Raw genomic sequence first — 22,921 nt, 5'->3', positions numbered from 1 at the left:
TTAGGCAGGGCTCTGGTGTGAGAGGTGTGGCTGTGTATTTCAGTCACTGTGGATTAATTTATCAACTAAATGTTAAAGATGAAAATGCAACTCTATTGGGATATCCATGGCCACTGCCCTCCAGGTAAATACCCTTTGCTACTGCCCTCCAGGTCGTTCCGCCTGGGCTTTACAACTGTTATAAATACACAGAACAACATCTATGTTGTGCAGAGTAGGAAGGGGGGGGTCCATGTCATACCTTGTCAGTTGTCAGTTGTATCTGTTTGTAATTTAATTGTATTTAGATTTTCAGGTGGATGTCTTATGGATTCAGTAAGGGGGATTTAATCAAATTCCACTTTTTATTTTCAGGAACTGTTGACGGTTTATTACACCTCTTATTTACCTATGTTTTGCCAATGAGAAGCTACAGTATCTAACTGAGTACATTGTACATATTTAAAGTGTCCAGAACGGCTCCGTCCATGTCTTGGTTATGCTGGTTCTTCGCTCTGAGGCTGTGCTCATCCCTGCTCCTTGTGGGGCTTGTGTGCAGACAGCTAGGGCTCAGGGTGGGGTTGCAGGTGGTTCAGACAGCGACTTGTTCCCGGTGGGGTGCACTGAGCGATCAGGGTCTTTTCCAGGAGGGAGATGTAGTGATTGGTGGGCTCTTTAGTCTTTATTACAAGCCTCCAGCTATAGACAGCGACTTCACTCAGCTGCCATACTACAAACCTTGCACTGGGTAAAACTCTGAACTGTATTATTTACTGTGAAAACTATCCATGTTTGACAAACACAAGAAGCATTATTGGCTGTATCTTTTCTATTCCATTGGCACTATTGGTGGTTTCTTTACATTCACATGTTAATTTTCTTGTTAAAGCATTTTGTTATAATAGTTTATACAATGATGGCTGATTACATATACTATTTACAAATCAATACAGATTTTCACATTCACTTCAGCATTTTGACTGATATTTCTCTAATTTCTTCTCTTCTGTGGTCTCAGTTTGCAAAATCTTCCATTACAGTACATATATGCTATGGTGTTTGCCGTGGAGGAAATCAATCATAGTACAACCTTGCTGCCAGGTGTGAAGCTTGGCTACCATATTCGTGATAGCTGTGGCCTACCTCTTTGGGCTATGCAGGCAGCTCTGTCGCTGGTTGGGGGAGACAGTGCCAGTTGTAATTCAACAGACTATTCTGCTGGAGAAGGAATCAGAGAAAGGAGAGGTACTAAATCAAGCTTGCCATGGAACTGATGTACATCCTTCTACATTAAGCGAATAAAATGATGAAAGCATAAACACAACAATTCGTGTGTCTGAAACAGAACCAAAGCTTAACAAATTACTTTATTTCATTGTATCTTATAATTTCATCAGGTGATCAGAATGTTCCTTTGATCATCGGTGGTTCCTCATCTAAAACAGCCCAGATACTCTCCAGAATCCTGGGGCCCCTTGCTGTACCTTTAGTGAGTCCTCAAAAAGTTTAATTTAGCAAGACCTTTATGGTTGTTTATTTTCTTATTGATTTGATTTATTATATTGATTTTAGTGCGTAAAATGTTTTCTCAGCTTTATTTTGCTATCCTCACAGAAAAAAAGGAACCTATTTACTGTGAACTGCAGTAAGCACAGACTTCTTTAAAAAAGATAAGATAAGAAAAAAAAAATGTGAATGCAATTTCAGAATTACTATGTGATTTTAGAATATCTATGTATGTATGTGTTTTTTGTCCTTTACTGTAGATGAGCTACACGGCTAGCTGCCCCTGTCTGAGTGACAGGCTCCAGTTTCCTAACTTCTTCAGGACCATGCCCAGTGATATTTACCAAGCCCGGGCTATTGCCCAGCTTTCTATACGCTTCAATTGGACCTGGATCGGAGCAGTTGTAGCAAACAACGATTATGGCCTTGTGGCAATAAAGGTGTTTCCATTTGGCATCTACACAAGAGATCTACACAACACTTGAATACTTTTTATTAATCTAATCTTTTTGCTCCTTTCAACTGTATATGTCAGGTTTTTCAGGAGGAGACTCGGGGGGCAGGGGTGTGTCTGGCATTTGTAGAGACTCTCCAAAGGGAAAAGATTGTGAGTGATGCCAGACGAGCAGCCCTCACAATTCAGGCCTCGACTGCAAAAGTGATTCTGATCTTTACCTGGTACACAGATGTGAGAGAACTGTTTCTGCAACTAGCCAAGATAAATGTGAGCAAATAAAATAAACCTGAATTTAACTGATGTCTTCTGAGAAACACAATAGCTTTTTTTTAAATATCTTTGATTGTGTTTCTATCTTTAGGTGACTGACAGACAGTTTCTTGCAAGTGAGGCTTGGAGCACTAGTGGTGATCTTCTCCAAAATCCTGTCACTTCTAAAGTGGCAAGTGGTGTTCTTGGTGTGGCCATTCGAAGTTCAGCTATACCTGGATTTAAAAATTATATCAGAAGTTTGAAGCCATCTGGTCGTCCTGACAATAAGTTCTTTAAAGAATTTTGGGAAAAGATGTTTGGTTGTATTCTTGGGGCCACACCACTCTCTACATATGCATCTTCACCGCCGCCTCAAGAAGACCTGTTGCTTCAAAAGGAGTCTCTGCCACCCTGCAGTGGGACAGAGTCACTGGAGGGAGTGCAAAATCAATTCACTGATATCTCCCAGCTAAGAGTGACATATAACGTCTACCTTGCTGTTTATGCTGCAGCTCATGCCCTTCACAGCCTTCTCTCCTGCCCTGATAGAGAAAGCTCATCCGGAAACAACAGCTTCAGCTGTTTCTCCCCAAAACACATCAAACCCAAAGAGGTAAACACTAATATGTCTATTTCAACGTCACATATTGTATGGGGACATTAACAATACCACTGCAATTTTGTATGTGACCAATACAGCTGCTTAATTCTTTTAAATTAAAAAAAATATTTATTACCATTTTGTTACTTTCAGCTGTTGCAGCACTTGAGCAACCTGAATTTTACCACGCCACAGGGGGAAATGTTTTATTTCCAAGGGGGTGACACTCCAGCAAAGTACGACCTTGTCAACTGGCAAGAAACCCCTGAGGGGTCACTCAAACTTGTTTTGATCGGTCGTGTGGACGGGTTTGACCTCCACCTTAATGAATCAGCTATTCAGTGGAGCACAGGATCCAACCAGGTGGTTACAAAATAACAATATTGATTCAGGCCAGTACCAAAATGTGACTCACATGGCATTATGTCTTAAGAATATTCTTTTCACTTGTTGTTTAGGTGCCTGTTTCAGTGTGCAGTGAGAGCTGTCCCCGAGGTACCCGAAAGGCCAGCAGGAAAGGAGAACCTCTCTGCTGCTTTGACTGTATCCAATGTGCTGAAGGGGAGATTAGCAATCAAACTGGTGAGAAAATGTCTCCATAAGACACCCTCCATTTTCCTCTTTGTGTTTTAATTTCCTTAACTCCTCTGTTTTTCTCTCCCAGATTCCCTTCACTGTGAGCGTTGTCCATCTGAGTTTTGGTCCAATGCTAAACAAACCGCCTGCATCCCTCGCCAGCTGGACTTCCTTTCCTTTAATGAAACCTTGGGCATCACCCTGACTACAGCAGCTGTGTCTGGTGCAGCGGTGACAACAGCTGTGTTTGTAGTTTTTCTTTACTACCGTCAAACACCTATGGTGAGAATCCAGAGATTTTCAGTTTGTAATTGTGAGAATGTGTTAGGTTAGCATATTGACTAAATATAACTGTGCATAACTGTACATTAGAATATGTTTGAAATAATCTGAATGAATCTATCTTGGGTGGTTAATATGCTTGTCTTTTTAAAACCAAATGAATCCCAATTCTTATTTAAAGGTGCGAGCCAACAATTCAGAACTGAGCTTCCTGCTTCTCCTGTCCCTGAAGCTGTGCTTCCTGTGCTCACTGGTCTTCATTGGTCGTCCATCAGTCTGGTCTTGTCGGTTCCAACAGGCAGCTTTTGGGATCAGTTTTGTACTTTGTGTTTCCTGCCTTCAAGTCAAGACTATAGTTGTTCTGGCAGCTTTCCGCTCAGCTCGGCCTGGTGCTGGAAACCTGATGAAGTGGTTTGGTCCAGGCCAACAGAGAGGAAGTGTCTGCCTCTTTTCCTTTATACAGGTCAGAAATGCGGAAAAGCTTTTTAATAACAAAATTAATACCTATTACAATATTTTTCTTACATTAACATGATATCGTACAATGTTTTTTTTCATCCAGGTTTTCATCTGTATTATCTGGCTACTGTTCAGCCCCCCTGTGCCTCAAGTTGACTTGGTTATCCCAGGGTTAAAGGTCACCTTGGAGTGTGCCATGGCCTCTGTGGTGGGCTTCTCTCTGGTTCTGGGTTACATTGGTCTGCTGGCCTGCACCTGCCTCCTCCTGGCCTTTCTTGCTCGGAAACTCCCTGACAACTTCAATGAGGCCAAACTGATCACTTTCAGCATGCTGATATTTTGTGCTGTCTGGATAGCATTTGTTCCTGCTTATGTTAGCTCTCCTGGAAAATATGCTGTTGCTGTGGAGATTTTTGCAATTCTCGCCTCTAGCTATGGTTTACTGCTCTGCATCTTCGCTCCAAAGTGTTTCATTATTCTCTTGAGGCCGGAGAAAAATACTAGGAAACACCTGATGGCCAGGTAGCAGAGAAATTAACAATACACCTGAGTCCATATGTCCTGGCATTTGTTTTATGTATATAGTAGGCCTACTAAACAAACCACTCTTTTTTTCAGATTTTCCTAAAATGTGACATATCCTGAAATTATTCATTTTTGCCACTCTCTGCTGGCTACTATTAGTTATTGACCAATAATGTCTGACAGAATAGTTTGTGTTATAAATAAAAAAAGAATAAGTAAAAAAAAAAAGTAATCAAAATGAAAACATAGGCCTATTTTATTGCTTTAACATTAAGAACTATTAATAATGTACGACACCTTGTACCGCTTGAGAAAAACAGCAACATTAATAAACATAAATAAAAAAGAATTCGAGGTTGTGTTTCAGTTTTCTTGCAGTTATGCAACTATTTGCATCACAGGTTGTGCCATGCACATTTATTTTGAGCAGAGAATCAAAGTGAGAAGGAGTTACATCAGATTGCACTTCACAATGATTTACTGAATTACCATTTTCTAGTAGATCAGGTGTGAATCACAGGAGAGAGTCCATGTGAAGTATTGTCGGGAGAGAAATATAATGGTGGTCACACCACGACAGATTCCAACTTTATCATTTCATCATTTCATTTTGGAGTTCTTATCAAATTTGAGAAAATACCTAAAGAGAAAGCTGAGGACTTCAACATGTATTAGTTAAACCATATCCTCTTCAGTCAGTCAGCAGGGGATTAGAATCAAACCATCAAACCTTATTTGCAGTAGTCTTGTTTGAAATGCACACTAACATAAATCAAACATTTTAAAGCAGTAAACTACGGTGATGTCTCGGTTGGTATATCAAACAAATCCAGATCTTTGGCTTTTTACCTCTTTGATCCAGATCTGAAGAATGACCAAAGGTCAAAATCCCACTAAATATTATTAATAGTTTCAATTCCATTCAGATCAATTTGTTTTTTTGTAACCCAAAATCACAAGTCTGCCTCAGAGGGCTTTACAATCTGTACACATACGACATCCTCTGTTCCAGGACCCTCACATCGGAACAGGAAAAACTCCCCCAAAAAAACCTTTAACGGCAAGAAAAAAAAGAAGAAACCTTAGAGAGAGCAACAGAGGACGGATCCCTCTCCCAGCATGGACAAAGTGCAATAGATGTCATGTGTACAGAATGAACAACATAACAGAGTTACAACACATTCAATGCATACAACATAAATGAGTCAAATAACTAGATTAGTAAGCAGAATAAAGATTGAAAAATTACGACTACTAACAGGAGCAGTGGATATAGTAGAATAATAATGATAATAAAAGCAGGAACGTTATTGGTAATAGTAACACTAATGTGATTAATAATAATAATGATAGTAGCAGTGGATGTCAGCACGGTCATGGCAGGAGGCACGACCACGGTCCATGTATAACCACGATCCATGGAAACCTGCAAAGAACCTTTCAGAATTACTGACCTAATCTTTTACCCCTAAATAGGTAATACCTGTAATGTCTGTTGTCTGTTGTCTGTTTTTTCCATGCTGCAAGTCAAATTACCCATGAAGGACAATAAACATGAACCAAACTAAATGTGATCTTGTCTGAGGGAATTGCAAAAGCTGTTTTTGAGAGCCATCTTAAAACACACTAAAAGCCCATACATATAATTCAATGATGAGACTTGGTGTGTCCTTCTAAAACTGTTACAAGGATATGGTCTGAAATGTATCATTTGTTGATGAGTAAGTCCTTTTACCTTCAAATCTTAACAGTAGCTGCAACTCTGCACTGTCAGAGTATTTTCTTTACCGAATGTCATTATTGACAACAGTCATTTATATTCATGAGGTCAGCTTCTATAACATAGATGTGACAGTTATGCCAGCCTTACAGATGCCCCTTTAAAAAATACCTTTATCAGCTTTTGCTTGAAATGTGCATTTGTGCTACATGTTTGTCTCACCAATAAAGCAAAGGTCAGCAGGAACTGTTGTACACCAGGCCGGCCCATTGACCCAAATATCAAGAAAACATAGATTTCCTGCATATAAAATAAAGTATTGAAGAACTCAATTTAATAAAGTAAAAACTAATACATTGGCTTTCATGTACACACACTTTGCACTTCCACCACTTCCACACACACACACACACACACACTAATCATTTGCCATCATGCTGTTATTGTCTTACTATCACTCTTGAGAGGAGTAATTTGGGATTGTGTGCCATCCTGTTTACTTGGTTGCAAAAAGGCTTTACATATATTATAAGTACCCACATCAACGGTTCAACTGTTCAGAAGACGAGGGGGGTATGTCACAGTTTGGATACTGTCAGTTGGCTATGCAACTGAACTTCAAAGTGTTTTTGCTCTAGGTGGATGTCTAGAACTTTTTCCTACTGCATTGTGAGGGATTTTACTTTTTCATTGCGCAACTGTTTATGTATGTTGAATGTACTGCCTCTGAGAAACCTAACTCAGTATATTTTACATATTCTAAGTGTCCAGAACAGCTGCATCCATGTGTTGGTTCTCCTGTCTCTTCACTGTGTGGCCCTCCTCAGTCCCATCTCTGCTCCTAGTCTGGCTTGTGGGCAGACAGCTGGGGCTCAGGGTGGGACTGCAGTGTGTTCAGACAGCGACTTGCTCTCGGTGGGGTGCACCCGGCAACCAGGGTCTGCTGCAGGATGGAGATGTAGTGATTGGTGGGCTCTTTGCTCTTCACTACCAACCTCCAGCTATCGACAACGACTTCACTCAGCTGCCGCGCTACAAGCCTTGCACTGGGTAAAACTCTGCTCTGCACTATTTACTTTCAATACTGTGGAATGACAATGATTGCAGAACAATAATTAGCATCTTTGCAACTTGGGAATTTCTTTATATGACAGAAACTTAAAAATCCAGATCAATACTGGTGGCTTCGACATTTTGATTGATATTTCCCTCATTTTCATTTCTTCTTCCTGTGGTCTCAGTTTAGGAAATGTTCCATTACAGTACATATATGCTATGGTGTTTGCGGTGGAGGAAATCAATCACAGTACAACGCTGCTACCAGGTGTAAAGCTGGGGTACCATATCTTAGATAGCTGTGGCCGACCGCCGTGGGCTCTCAAGACAGCACTGTCACTGGTTGGAGGAGACAACGCCACCTGTAATTCAACAGACCCTCCAGACTATTCTGCTGGAGAAGGAATCATAGAAAGGAGAGGTAGCTTGTTGTGCATCTATACTCCGTCCATAACATAATTGAAATGATGCATTTTGGTTCTGTAAACATTATTTTTCATGTAACAAACCCTTCATTTCTTCTTTTGTTGCTGTCTTTAGGTGATCATCGTGTTCCCTTAATCATTGGCGGTCCTTCATCCGTAACAGGACAGATACTCTCCAGAACCCTGGGGCCACTCTCTGTACCTTTAGTGAGTTTTGAATACAGAATAAACACTGTACTGTAACTTCTTTCTCCCTATTTTAGGGACCTGGTGCCATATTTTACTTCACTATCTTATACCCTTGGCAATGTTTTATTTTCCTTTCTTGGAGAGGACCTCATTTTACTCAAAACTGCAGTGAAAGGTTTACTTCTAGGGCAGGAAAACAACAGTTTTTGGGGATGAAGACATTAAGTGTGGACGAAAATCACGTCAAACACACCTGCTTCTTTTAAGAAGATAAGTATATTTCAATGAAAATATCAAATAATGTAACTTTTTTCTTCTGATCTTTCAGATCAGCTACTTCGCGAGCTGTCCATGTCTGAGTGACAGGCTCCAATTTCCTAACTTCTTCAGGACCATGCCCAGTGATATTTACCAAGCCCGGGCTATTGCACAGCTTTGTATACGCTTCAATTGGACCTGGATCGGAGCAGTTGTAGCAAACAACGATTATGGCCTTGTGGCAATAAAGGTGTTTCCATTTGGCATCTACACAAGACATCAACACTTGAATACTTTTTATTAATGTAATCTTTTTGCTCCTTTCAACTGTAAATGTCAGGTTTTTCAGGAGGAGACTCGGGGGGCAGGGGTCTGTCTGGCATTTGTAGAGACTCTCCAAAGAGAAAACATTGTGAGTGATGCCAGACGAGCAGCCCTCACAATTCAGGCCTCGACTGCAAAAGTGATTCTGATCTTTACCTGGTACACAGATGTGAGAGAACTGTTTCTGCAACTAGCCAAGATAAATGTGAGCAAATGAAATACAATTGTGTATTGAATATAGTAAATGCAATAGAGATTTGAAACATTCTATATTGTAACGATATCGTTTTTTTTAAAATAATTCTTAACTTGATCGTGATCTTGTCTTCTTGCCATCACTAGGTGACTGACAGACAATATCTGGCAAGTGAGGCTTGGAGCACCAGTGGTGATCTTCTCCAAAATGTTGTCTCAACTAAAGTAGCAAAAGGGGTTTTTGGTGTTGCTATTAGAAGTTCAGCTGTACCTGGATTTGAAAATTATATCAGAAGTTTGCACCCAATTCATCGTCCTGAAGATGAGTTCCTAAGAGAATTCTGGGAAGCGGAATTTGGGTGCAGTTCTGGGGCCTCACCTCTCTTTTCACATTCCTCTCCATCATTCAAATATGTAACCCCATTAAATATTTCTACACCATCTCCTGCCAATAGATTTTCTCAGAAAGTTTCTCTGCCACTCTGCAGTGGGACAGAGTCCCTGGAGGGAGTGAAGAACCCCTTCACTGATGTCTCCCAGCTTAGGGTGGCATATAACGTCTACCTTGCTGTTTATGCTGCAGCTCATGCTCTTCACAGCCTTCTCTCCTGCCCTGATAGAGAAAGCTCATCCGGAAACAACAGCTCCACCTGCTCTTCTCCAAAACACATCAAACCGATAGAGGTTAGCATGATAATCAGCATTTCACTGAGCCTGCAAATCTATCAAATAATGATGTTAATAAACCCCCAAATAGGTTTGTCATAGGCATTATTTTGCACAGGCTGTCAGTGTGTCAATATGACTATATTTAATATCTTTATACTTTCAGCTGTTGCAGCACTTGAACAATGTGAATTTTACCACGCCACAGGGGGAAATGTTTTATTTCCAAGGCGCAGACATTCCAGCAAAGTACGACCTTGTCAACTGGCAAGAAACCCCTGAGGGGTCACTCAAACTTGTTTTGATCGGTCGTGTGGACGGGTTTGACCTCCACCTTAATGAATCAGCTATTCAGTGGAGCACAGGATCCAACCAGGTGGTTACAAAAGAACAATATTGATTCAGGCCAGTACTAAAATATGATTCACATGGCATTTTGTCTTAAGAATATTGTTTTTGTTAGGTGCCGACTTCAGTGTGCACTGAGAGCTGTCCCCCAGGTACCCGAAAGGCCAACAAAAAAGGAGAACCTCTCTGCTGCTTTGACTGTATCCAATGTGCTGAAGGGGAGATTAGCAATCAAACTGGTGAAGAAATTACAATCCAAAACATCAGAAAATGATGTTTCTTATATTTGAATCTCCGTTACCCTTCTCTCTCTTCCTCTCCCAGATTCCCTTCACTGTGAGCATTGTCCATCTGATTTTTGGTCCAATGCTAAACAAACTGCCTGCATCCCTCGCCAGCTGGACTTCCTTTCCTTTAATGAAACCTTGGGCATTGCCCTGACTACAGCAGCTGTATCTGGTGCAGCGGTGACAACAGCTGTGTTTGTGGTGTTTCTTTACTACCGTCAAACACCTATGGTGAGATCCTTAAATAATGTAAACAATACCGTACTGTACACTTTCAACAAATTGTAATTGTGCAGCTTTAGCTGATCAATCTGTTTCATTTAATACCCCACCATGCCATTTTTTCTACAAGGTAAGTTGGAGAACAAAACATTAGGTTCACCTTAAACATGTCCTGTTTGGCTTATGGTTAATGTGCTTGACTTTTTTTAAATATTACTTTTCAATTGTAGGTGCGAGCCAACAATTCAGAACTGAGCTTCCTGCTTCTCCTGTCCCTGAAGCTGTGCTTCCTGTGCTCACTGGTCTTCATTGGTCGTCCATCAGTCTGGTCTTGTCGGTTCCAACAGGCAGCTTTTGGGATCAGCTTTGTACTTTGTGTTTCCTGCCTTCAAGTCAAGACTATAGTTGTTCTGGCAGCTTTCCGCTCAGCTCGGCCTGGTGCTGAAGCCTTGATTAGGTGGTTTGGTCGAGGCCAACAGAGAGGAAGCGTCTGTCTTCTTACTTGTGTACAGGTACTAAACATTTTTTAATTTTAATTTGTTTTAATATGTACATGAACTTTGATATACAATATTTTACATCAATTTGATTACATTTTATTTTAATACAGATTATCATCTGTGTGACATGGCTGTCCCTCAGCCCCCCTGTGCCTCAACGTGATCTTGGTTTCCAAGGGTCAACGGTTACCTTGGAGTGTGCCATGGCCTCTGTGGTGGGCTTCTCTCTGGTTCTGGGTTACATTGGTCTGCTGGCCTGCACCTGTCTCCTCCTGGCCTTTCTTGCTCGGAAACTCCCTGACAAATTCAATGAGGCCAAACTGATCACCTTCAGCATGCTGATATTCTGTGCTGTCTGGGTGGCCTTTGTCCCTGCCTACATCAGCTCTCCTGGGAAATACACTGTTGCTGTGGAGATTTTTGCAATCCTGGCCTCGAGCTATGGTTTACTGCTCTGCATTTTTACCCCCAAATGTTTCATCATTCTCTTGAGGCCTGAGAAAAACACAAAAAAACACCTGATGGCCCGATGACAGGGATACATTAACAATGCACACGTATGAGTCAATCAAATATGACCAATATTCCCCATACAGCCATTCTTCAGCTCCTCTTAGTTTTAGTTTTTTTTTCAATTTCTATGCATTTATCATATTCCTTAAGTGTAATGTCATGAAAAAATGTTGATTGATTTTCCAAAAATAAGAAATATTGTATGTTATAATAACTATTGTTGCTTTAGTGTTTAGCATATCATTGCCTAATGCCATATCTATAATTACTGAAGATATTAAACCTTTGACATCATTAAAAAAAATGTTCATATTAAATTGTCTTTATTGTAGTCTCTGTTAAAAGATCAATCACAGAGTGAAAGCAGGCACCTGTCTTATGTTAAATATTTCTCGTACTGGGTTCTGATTTTGCAGACTGTACTGTGGATGTACATTCAAGGTTTCTGTACTCGATACCTGCATACATTGTTATGAAGTGCCTGTGATCAATATCAGGAAGACAAATAACTACAGTGGTAATGGGAGCTCAGTGGACTGCAATAGTCTAGAACAGGGGTCTTCAACGTTTTTCAGGCCAAGGACCCCCAAACCGATAGAGAGATGGAGCAGGGACCCCCGACTATATATATTGTATAAAATTGTGTTTTATATTAAATGGGCGTAGTACCGTGTATACCTCTTTATTGTGGATTCAATACTAAGCTATTCAAATAATACACAGGTTCAGATATCCATGTTTTTATTTTAAACATGTGCAAGGTACAGTGAGTAGGGTGGCCGTGCCACTGGCATTTATAAACATACCTTGTCAGCTGATACCAATGCCAATATCAACATTGCCTGCCAATTGCATGATAATCACGCATACAAGCTATTCAAATTGAAGTTTTCATTTTAAACATAAATGTTGAAACGAAAAATAAGTGATGGCCTATTAGTGCCACTGCTATGCGTAAAGATACCTGTTATCTTGCATACAATACTGAACTATTAAAATAATGGAAAGATTCATGTTTTTTGTAAATTGTTTACAAGAGCACAAAGTTCTTCATAGATCTAGTCTCCTAAATTTGTTCTCAAAGTGCACAAGATTGATGCATTTAACTTTAAAATGTACAAACAATTTTAACATGCATCCCCCTGGACCCCTCAGAGGGTCCAATGTCCTCCTTCATAGTCTCACTAAATCCTGTTTGAAACACTGATTCTTTCATATATGAGCCAAGTCATCAGCCCAGCTTTCACAATAACTAAACATCGCTATTAGTATCAACCTTTTTCCTCAAAATAATGTTTGTATTGAATAAAGAAAATGCATCAATTATGCCTTGGTAATCTAAGTGCATGTTTTATGACTGGATGACCCGACCCATGATTGCTTTCTTTGTGTTCCTCTCTGGTCTCAGCAGGATTATATAACATTTGGGTCCAAACAGTGCCACCAAGAGACCAAAACTAGATGCCAGAATGGCAAAAACCTCCACTGCATCTGCATATTTGCCTGGGGAGTTGATGTAAGCAGGGACAAAGGCCACCCACACAGCACAGAAGATAAGCATGCTGAAAGTGATGAGCTTGGCCTCATTGAAGTTGTCTGGAAGATTCCTTGCCAGAAAGGCTAACAGGAAGCTGAGGACAGCCAGTAAGCCAATATAGCCCAGTAACACTGCAAAACCAACGGTGGAGCCAACTACACATTCATAAACTATCTTGTCGTTGTGGTATTGAGTGTTTCTATGGGGAGCTGGTGAGGCAGAGACAATCCAAGCAGTGCAGATTGCTGCCTGAATAGAAGTAAGAACTATAACTGTCCCTCTCTGCTGCACAGCACCAAACCACTTTAGACTGGCTCCACCTCCTGGCTTGGAGGCCTTGAACACAGCCAGAACCACCATGGTTTTTACCAGAATACATGAGACACAAAGCACAAAGCTGATCCCAAATGCTGCATGTCTCAGTTGGCATGTCCACAGCCTGGGCCGGCCGATAAACAGCAGTGAACACAGGAAACATAATTTAAGTGACAGCAATAGCTGGAAACTTAGCTCTGAATTGTTGGCGCGTACTATAGGGGTGCTGTGATAATAGATGAAGATCCACAGGACAACAGCACAGGTGAATGTGCCCAGCAACGAGATGGTTGTCAAGCAGATACCCAGAGGTTCTTGATAAGAGAGGAACTCAGTTTTCTTAGGAACACAGTGGTCACGCTGGGGGCTGGACCAGAAATCCTCTGGACAATTAGTGCACTCCAGGGAGTCTAAGAAGACAGGGAAAGTGTTGAGATACGGTACATGCTTAAATTATATCTCCAAACTGCTCTGTTTAAAACTGAATACCAACCAGTCTTATTGCTGATCTTTCCCTCAGAACAAGGGATGCAGTCAAAACAGCACTCAGATTCCCCCTTCTTTCTGGCCATCCGGGTACCTGGAGGACAGCTCTCACTGCACACTGACCTGGGTGCCTATACGTAGAAAAATAAATATCTGTTACCCTACACTACTCTACACTGCTATAATGAGTCATCCATGGGATACAAAATAGTTGTCTGAATAATCAGGAATAACCTTTTTGGATTCAGAGTTCCAGAAGATTTTGTCTTCATCAAGTGTGAGTTCTTCACCTTTGGCTGACTCTTTAACCTCACCCACATTCTGAATTTTAGTTCTTCCGTCAGGGAGCCACACCCAGTTCATGACATCATATATTGGTATGGCATCCCCATTCTCATCAAATGACACTTGATCACCAAATGGTGTGGTGAAGTTGACCATTTCCAAGTAATACACAAGCTATAGTTATCAAAAAAAGGGACAGAGGAAAATAAAAAATAACCATGGGGACACATGAGTGCTTAGTATTCAAAATTTCAACTGAATACTACACCTATGAACATTTGAAGACATGCCTCTAACAATTCCAACATAGCATTTTCTTTAAAGAGAAGTCACATCACTGATAATACCGTATACCCAGTGAAAGCAGATGTTGGCTCTGACCTGATATTGTTATCCACTGCTGTTACCCATGTAGGGAACATCCTTTCAGCTATTTGCTTTAAGATTAGTAAACACACAGATTTGTATTTAATTCTATACCCTAAACGCTACTCCACAATAAATGCTAAAGCACAGGATTTAGTTACCTAAACAGGTGGAGTGTAAACTGATATCCCACCTGCCATGACTCCAGTCTTTGCAAAGTTCCACAGCTGTTCCCACTGAAAGGCCCTCCCCCCGGCTCGCACTGCAGCATGTCATCAAGAGCATACGCCAGGGCATACACCGCCTTGTACACGTTGTACTCTGGCCTAAGGTTTGAAATGTCCAAGAACTCAGTCTCCACATTCTCTAGATCTTCCTGTCCAGTGCATAGTGATCCCCCAGCTTCCACCCAACCTGCATGAGGTGGTGCAAATCTACACTGAAATGTGTATTCCCAAAACTGATTTACCTGAAATGTATTCAAAACAGAGTGTCATAATATACTGTATTAGTATTGCAAAATACCAGATCAGATTGCAAGGTTAAACTCACCATGCTATTTCCATAGCTGTTGTTGTGTTGTAGGTCAGGTCGTATTTGCAACAGGAAGTCCCTGAAACCTGGTATTTCTCCTCGACGGATGGCGATGCCCAGAGTGCCACCTATGTACGGCATGAGTTGGGGGGTCTGAAGCACAGTAGCTGCAATCCAGGCTTCGCTGGCCATCCACTGCAGCCCTGTCACATTCTGCCTCACCACCTGTGCATTGCATTATATAAAAATATGTAAATTCATACTGTCATGACACGGTTGGTGTCTTGCCTTAGTCATTCAAACATGTGTTTTACACAGTATTATGAGCAAAGTAATACATGTCATTACAACTAGAGGTCAATGTAATTTGTCTCATTTAGTGATCTCAGTATAATACCCTGCTTACAGCGCCTTGAACAATAAGACGTGATTTATTCAATTAAATCAATTTTTTACAGGACGTTTTATTGACACTTAAATTTTTCGGTTTGATAAATAAAACATTAAGGTGTGTAATTATATTAAGTTATGATTAAACTATTTCAAGCCCAACCTCTTCCATGAGGTTAATCATGTGACTCTCATGTGCAAACACAATGACCACACGAGCTGTAGATTTCCTCATCACATCCACAATTCTCCTTAGTCCTGCTGGGTCATTGCCCCAGGGCAAAACCTCAAAGTAGGCCAGACACCCTGCACCAGACTGAGTCATGTCAGATTGGAAGGAATGGGCAGCATGGAGTCCATAATCATCATCACTGACCAGCAGACCTGTCCAAGTCCAGCCAAAGTGCCGGAGAATCTGAATCATACCACGCACCTAAGTACGGTAAATGCAGAGTGGTGGGATTAGTGCACAGGCTGGAATAATCATTCAGTTGGGAACCTGATAAACAGGTTCCACAATGGACCATGTTTAACCGTTGCCTTTCAGCATTGTTAGCTCGGACAAAACAGCTCCGTCAATGGCACAAGGAATGTGACAGGTATTACGCTAAACAAATACATTTTTCATTGCAGCACAGGGATGTTCTTTCTGAGAAATGTTTATGTGCAACAGCTTTTTTTATGCTTTTTTATTTTGCTGATAGACGTTCACCTGGAAAGCGTCACTTGGGATCGTCCTAAAGAAGGATGGAAACTTTTGCCGGTCACTCAGGCACGAACATGTGGCAAAGTAACTCACCTGTTAAAAAAGACAGACTATACAGCCTAAAAACATTCAAAGCCTTTACCGGCCCTTTACAATTTTCAAGTGGATTAGTCCATGTTTACAATTGACATTCAATTTGAAACTAAATCAAAATGATTCGAAAGATTTACGGCGGAAAACTTACCATAGGTACTCTGTACAAACCTAGGACAGTGGAGATGGCAATAGAACGTGTAGAGGAAGAATCACCCACAATTCCTAGGACCGGAGGGGTTCCTGCACAGGTATCGTCTAATATAAACTGCTCTTCTCGACCACTGGCTAATGACAACGCTGCACGGAATCCAATTCCTAGGTTGACGCAGTTATCATAAAGACTATATCCCAAAGTCACGTTAGGTAGCAGGTTGGTGTTTCTGTTGATCTCATCAATAGCAAAGGCCATGCTCTGGGCCTGCCTGAATCCTAGAATATCAAAACTAACACAGAAATACCACCGTTGAAAAAACAACATCAAATAGCAATTGTGTCGACATGTACAGGTTGCACAATTACATATTTTGAAAACAATTAAGCCAGTTGAATAGCAACAGTTATTACAATACTAAAGGAGGCTGTGCATAAAAGTGATGTGTCCAAAATGGCACAAATACAAAATGCATTTTTTTTCCCTTTCAGAGTAAATTCTTATTATATAAAATACATTGCACTAATGAGATTGACCTCCCCCAATTTTTGCTTTTCAATGTTTCCCTGACAGACTAACCTGTGGCAGGTAGTCTGTTGTGGCTCTGAGGTAAAAGACAGGTCAGGAAAGACAGAAAAGAAGTGAATCTGAAATAGCCCACCCAGAACCACATCTCCAACCTTGTGCATCCCATTTAGATGAAATTGTCCCTGTAGCTGGCAGGAGGTGGAATAAAGATGGGAGGGCACAGAAGAAGAAAAGTAGGAATACAACAACAGGAAGTACACGAACAAGAGCAGTTTGATATCCAAAAATGCCCACATGACTTTCCCCCTGTTTACCCCTTTACTGATCCATCGCCAAGCCCTTTTATTCACTTGCAGTATTGTTTAATCTTGCACACCACCCATCAGGGAGTACGCAAAAGTAAGGGCAGGGCCTAAATTGCATTTAATTTGAGATTGATTTTGTATTGAGGCATATTGTGTGTTTATTAGTTTGTTTGAATGTCAATTGACTTTGATATGTATATCAGGTTGCATATAAAGTAGAGACTGTTTCACCTTCCAGGAAAACATCTTGTTGTAAAATACAGGGTTCACTCTGTAGTTTAATACATATACAGTATGGGAAGAGCAACTTTACACAGAGTATAATCCCAAATTTGTCCGTGACAAGCAAACCAAATTAAACTCACTAAACGCTCAAATAAGCCCTGGGTATGTCCCATGGATGTGTATGTCCACTAGATGGTAGCAGCATACCAAGACATTTGGCGAAATAATACATCCTCCCCTTGCACAGTGTCTGCTTGATGGAGGGTTATTGTATCTGGCTGAAACACATACTATTTTGGCAAGTTTTAGATATGATCAGTTCTGCAGAAACATGTGGGAAAGACGTATTTCCACATTAGTCTGTAGATTTGGTAATTGTATTTCTATGATTACAGGCATGGAACCTGTAAGGGTGATTACTTATTTCCCTCAATACATAATAGTGAGTGCAGGCATACTTTTCCAGGCAGGATGACCTTACTCAGCTCCATTCCCTGCTTAATTGTAGCAGAATATTGCATCCATTAAAACATTGGCATTGACCAAAAAGCAAGAAAGCATCTTATTTAGGTGGCATTTCAGAAACAAAAAAAGAACATTTTCACTCTTTCTCACAAAATGACTGGCGGAATTAAACCCTTGTGAAGTCGGTCCGAGGAGAAAATATGTTGTGATTCATATTGGAAAACTAACAATAAGGAAACTTTGATAGCCTCTGGCATAATGAAAATTTACAGTATGTGTAATTACAATAATGGTCCTTGAAATCAGTCTTAATTAGAACATTGAATAATAGTTGACCATTGCACAGTCGTCATTACCAGAACTGATAGCGGCATAGTCTTCAAAAATTCAGTTTAAACTTCTTCTGTTTTTTCCTGTAGAGTATTTCACATGGGCAGGACAGCATATATAAAATGAAGGTGGTACTACAATTGATGATTTGATTGATCAAGGATTATGTTATTTTTTAATGATGAATAATACATTTGACACTGCTGCATCTATACACACGGACATCCAATTTCCCAACAGCCTTTTTAATTGGATTTTTGGTAGTAATTCGTTATATGTATCCGTTTTTGCTAATTAAAGTGCGAGGAGGGTATGGATATGTAGTTATTTCAGTTTTTGTCAATTTACTGATATAAGACTAGACCAGGCATTGTAAAAAAAAGATCATACAAAAACGACAACTATAATGTAAGATTCAATTTTTTTTCGGATTTATTAATTATGTATTGCTTCTAGTTGTGTTTGTTGAATGCAAAATACAGAGCAGATAGGATTATTTGATACATTCACCTCGCCCCATGATTGCTTTCTTTGTGTTCCTCTCTGGTCTCAGCAGGATTATATAACATTTGGGTCCAAATAGTGCTAACAAGATACCAAAACTAGATGCCAGGATGGCAAAAACCTCCACTGCATCTGCATATTTGCCTGGAGAGTTGACATAAGCAGGGACAAAGGCCGCCCACACAGCACAGAAGATCAGCATGCTGAAAGTGATGAGCTTGGCCTCATTAAAGTTGTCTGGAAGATTCCTTGCCAGAAAGGCTAACAGGAAGCTGAGGACAGCCAGTAAGCCAATATAGCCCAGTAACACTGCAAAACCAACGGTGGAGCCAACTACACATTCATAAACTATCTTGTCGTTGTGGTATTGACTGTTTCTATGGGGAGCTGGTGAGGCAGAGACAATCCAAGCAGTGCAGATTGCTGCCTGAATAGAAGTAAGAACCATAACTGTCCCTCTCTGCTGCACAGCACCAAACCACTTTAGACTGGCTCCACCTCCTGGCTTGGAGGCCTTGAACACAGCCAGAACCACCATGGTTTTTACCAGAATACATGAGACACAAAGCACAAAGCTGATCCCAAATGCTGCATGTCTCAGTTGGCATGTCCACAGCCTGGGCCGGCCGATAAACAGCAGTGAACACAGGAAACATAATTTAAGTGACACCAATAGCTGGAAACTTAGCTCTGAATTGTTGGCGCGTACTATAGGGGTGCTGTGATAATAGGTGAAGATCCACAGGACAACAGCACAGGTGAATGTGCCCAGCAACGAGATGGTTGTCAAGCAGATACCCAGAGGTTCTTGATAAGAGAGGAACTCAGTTTTCTTAGGAACACAGTGGTCACGCTGGGGGCTGGACCAGAAATCCTCTGGACAATTGGTGCACTCCAGGGAGTCTAAGAAGACAGGGAAAGTGTTGAGATACGGTACATGCTTAAATTATATCTCCAAACTGCTCTGTTTAAAACTGAATACCAACCAGTCTTATTGCTGATCTTTCCCTCAGAACAAGGGATGCAGTCAAAACAGCACTCAGATTCCCCCTTCTTTCTGGCCATCCGGGTACCTGGAGGACAGCTCTCACTGCACACTGACCTGGGTGCCTATACGTAGAAAAATAAATATCTGTTACCCTACACTACTCTACACTGCTATAATGAGTCATCCATGGGATACAAAATAGTTGTCTGAATAATCAGGAATAACCTTTTTGGATTTCCAGAAGATTTTGTCTTCATCAAGTGTGAGTTCTTCACCTTTGGCTGACTCTTTAACCTCACCCACATTCTGAATTTTAGTTCTTCCGTCAGGGAGCCACACCCAGTTCATGACATCATATATTGGTATGGCATCCCCATTCTCATCAAATGACACTTGATCACCAAATGGTGTGGTGAAGTTGACCATTTCCAAGTAATACACAAGCTATAGTTATCAAAAAAAGGGACAGAGGAAAATAAAAAATAACCATGGGGACACATGAGTGCTTAGTATTCAAAATTTCAACTGAATACTACACCTATGAACATTTGAAGACATGCCTCTAACAATTCCAACATAGCATTTTCTTTAAAGAGAAGTCACATCACTGATAATACCGTATACCCAGTGAAAGCAGATGTTGGCTCTGACCTGATATTGTTATCCACTGCTGTTACCCATGTAGGGAACATCCTTTCAGCTATTTGCTTTAAGATTAGTAAACACACAGATTTGTATTTAATTCTATACCCTAAACGCTACTCCACAATAAATGCTAAAGCACAGGATTTAGTTACCTAAACAGGTGGAGTGTAAACTGATATCCCACCTGCCATGACTCCAGTCTTTGCAAAGTTCCACAGCTGTTCCCACTGAAAGGCCCTCCCCCCGGCTCGCACTGCAGCATGTCATCAAGAGCATACGCCAGGGCATACACCGCCTTGTACACGTTGTACTCTGGCCTAAGGTTTGAAATGTCCAAGAACTCAGTCTCCACATTCTCTAGATCTTCCTGTCCAGTGCATAGTGATCCCCCAGCTTCCACCCAACCTGCATGAGGTGGTGCAAATCTACACTGAAATGTGTATTCCCAAAACTGATTTACCTGAAATGTATTCAAAACAGAGTGTCATAATATACTGTATTAGTATTGCAAAATACCAGATCAGATTGCAAGGTTAAACTCACCATGCTATTTCCATAGCTGTTGTTGTGTTGTAGGTCAGGTCGTATTTGCAACAGGAAGTCCCTGAAACCTGGTATTTCTCCTCGACGGATGGCGATGCCCAGAGTGCCACCTATGTACGGCATGAGTTGGGGGGTCTGAAGCACAGTAGCTGCAATCCAGGCTTCGCTGGCCATCCACTGCAGCCCTGTCACATTCTGCCTCACCACCTGTGCATTGCATTATATAAAAATATGTAAATTCATACTGTCATGACACGGTTGGTGTCTTGCCTTAGTCATTCAAACATGTGTTTTACACAGTATTATGAGCAAAGTAATACATGTCATTACAACTAGAGGTCAATGTAATTTGTCTCATTTAGTGATCTCAGTATAATACCCTGCTTACAGCGCCTTGAACAATAAGACGTGATTTATTCAATTAAATCAATTTTTTACAGGACGTTTTATTGACACTTAAATTTTTCGGTTTGATAAATAAAACATTAAGGTGTGTAATTATATTAAGTTATGATTAAACTATTTCAAGCCCAACCTCTTCCATGAGGTTAATCATGTGACTCTCATGTGCAAACACAATGACCACACGAGCTGTAGATTTCCTCATCACATCCACAATTCTCCTTAGTCCTGCTGGGTCATTGCCCCAGGGCAAAACCTCAAAGTAGGCCAGACACCCTGCACCAGACTGAGTCATGTCAGATTGGAAGGAATGGGCAGCATGGAGTCCATAATCATCATCACTGACCAGCAGACCTGTCCAAGTCCAGCCAAAGTGCCGGAGAATCTGAATCATAGCACGCACCTAAGTAAATGCAGAGTGGTGGGATTAGTGCACAGGCTGGAATAATCATTCAGTTGGGAACCTGATAAACAGGTTCCACAATGGACCATGTTTAACCGTTGCCTTTCAGCATTGTTAGCTCGGACAAAACAGCTCCGTCAATGGCACAAGGAATGTGACAGGTATTACGCTAAACGAATACATTTTTCATTGCAGCACAGGGATGTTCTTTCTGAGGAATGTTTATGTGTAACAGCTTTTTTTATGCTTTTTTATTTTGCTGATAGACGTTCACCTGGAAAGCGTCACTTGGGATCGTCCTAAAGAAGGATGGAAACTTTTGCCGGTCACTCAGGCACGAACATGTGGCAAAGTAACTCACCTGTTAAAAAAGACAGACTATACAGCCTAAAAACATTCAAAGCCTTTACCGGCCCTTTACAATTTTCGAGTGGATTAGTCCATGTTTACAATTGGCATTCAATTTGAAACTAAATCAAAATGATTCGAAAGATTTACGGCGGAAAACTTACCATAGGTACTCTGTACAAACCTAGGACAGTGGAGATGGCAATAGAACGTGTAGAGGAAGAATCACCCACAATTCCTAGGACCGGAGGGGTTCCTGCACAGGTATCGTCTAATATAAACTGCTCTTCTCGACCACTGGCTAATGACAACGCTGCACGGAATCCAATTCCTAGTTTGACGCAGTTATCATAAAGACTATATCCCAAAGTCACGTTAGGTAGCAGGTTGGTGTTTCTGTTGATCTCATCAATAGCAAAGGCCATGCTCTGGGCCTGCCTGAATCCTAGAATATCAAAACTAACACAGAAATACCACCGTTGAAAAAACAACATCAAATAGCAATTGTGTCGACATGTACAGGTTGCACAATTACATATTTTGAAAACAATTAAGCCAGTTGAATAGCAACAGTTATTACAATACTAAAGGAGGCTGTGCATAAAAGTGATGTGTCCAAAATGGCACAAATACAAAATGCCTTTTTTTTCCCTTTCAGAGTAAATTCTTATTATATAAAATACATTGCACTAATGAGATTGACCTCCCCCAATTTTTGCTTTTCAATGTTTCCCTGACAGACTAACCTGTGGCAGGTAGGCTGTTGTGGCTCTGAGGTAAAAGACAGGTCAGGAAAGACAGAAAAGAAGTGAATCTCAAATAGCCCACCCAGAACCACATCTCCAGCCTTGTGCATCCCATTTAGATGAAATTGTCCCTGTAGCTGGCAGGACGTGGAATAAAGATGGGAGGGCACAGAAGAAGAAAAGTAGGAATACAACAGGAAGTACACGAACAAGAGCAGTTTGATATCCAAAAATGCCCACATGACTTTCCCCCTGTTTACCCCTTTACTGATCCATCGCCAAG

The 22,921-nt window shown here is 40.9% G+C and overlaps 4 protein-coding genes across 4 annotated transcripts; 2 read left to right on the top strand and 2 right to left on the bottom strand.

The window, feature by feature from the left end:
• The first annotated feature begins 467 nt into the window (after positions 1-467).
• Positions 468-4,638, top strand: LOC142959388 (extracellular calcium-sensing receptor-like). Its single transcript, XM_076100641.1, has 11 exons — positions 468-727; positions 998-1,224; positions 1,377-1,459; positions 1,746-1,925; positions 2,021-2,209; positions 2,304-2,807; positions 2,949-3,158; positions 3,254-3,377; positions 3,460-3,653; positions 3,835-4,125; positions 4,216-4,638. Exons 1-11 carry the CDS (start codon positions 468-470, stop codon positions 4,636-4,638), a joined length of 2,685 nt encoding a protein of 894 aa, XP_075956756.1.
• Positions 4,639-7,141: 2,503 nt separating this feature from the next.
• On the top strand, positions 7,142-11,360 carry LOC142959387 (extracellular calcium-sensing receptor-like). Its single transcript, XM_076100640.1, has 11 exons — positions 7,142-7,407; positions 7,599-7,834; positions 7,954-8,036; positions 8,356-8,535; positions 8,626-8,814; positions 8,952-9,488; positions 9,637-9,846; positions 9,934-10,057; positions 10,143-10,336; positions 10,558-10,839; positions 10,938-11,360. Exons 1-11 carry the CDS (start codon positions 7,142-7,144, stop codon positions 11,358-11,360), a joined length of 2,724 nt encoding a protein of 907 aa, XP_075956755.1.
• A 1,331-nt stretch (positions 11,361-12,691) lies between these two features.
• On the bottom strand, positions 12,692-17,000 carry LOC142959161 (extracellular calcium-sensing receptor-like). The gene is made up of 9 exons (XM_076100364.1): positions 16,786-17,000; positions 16,204-16,498; positions 15,966-16,052; positions 15,417-15,686; positions 14,882-15,088; positions 14,523-14,798; positions 13,913-14,137; positions 13,686-13,809; positions 12,692-13,602 (listed from the first exon to the last, which is right to left on the bottom strand). The coding sequence occupies exons 1-9, from the start codon at positions 16,893-16,895 to the stop codon at positions 12,692-12,694; spliced, it is 2,505 nt and encodes an 834-aa protein (XP_075956479.1). The 5' UTR covers positions 16,896-17,000.
• Positions 17,001-18,552: 1,552 nt separating this feature from the next.
• On the bottom strand, positions 18,553-22,832 carry LOC142959199 (extracellular calcium-sensing receptor-like). The gene is made up of 9 exons (XM_076100407.1): positions 22,639-22,832; positions 22,057-22,351; positions 21,819-21,905; positions 21,275-21,544; positions 20,740-20,946; positions 20,381-20,656; positions 19,777-19,995; positions 19,550-19,673; positions 18,553-19,466 (listed from the first exon to the last, which is right to left on the bottom strand). The coding sequence occupies exons 1-9, from the start codon at positions 22,746-22,748 to the stop codon at positions 18,553-18,555; spliced, it is 2,502 nt and encodes an 833-aa protein (XP_075956522.1). The 5' UTR covers positions 22,749-22,832.
• Between the last annotated feature and the right edge of the window lie 89 nt (positions 22,833-22,921).

Source organism: Anarhichas minor, unplaced genomic scaffold, assembly GCF_050575085.1.
Source record: "Anarhichas minor isolate MPS153535 unplaced genomic scaffold, ASM5057508v1 ptg000026l, whole genome shotgun sequence".
NCBI classification, from domain to species: Eukaryota; Metazoa; Chordata; class Actinopteri; order Perciformes; family Anarhichadidae; genus Anarhichas; species Anarhichas minor.
Note: the sequence above shows the minus strand (reverse complement) of the source record. Positions and strands in the feature narration are given on the sequence as shown.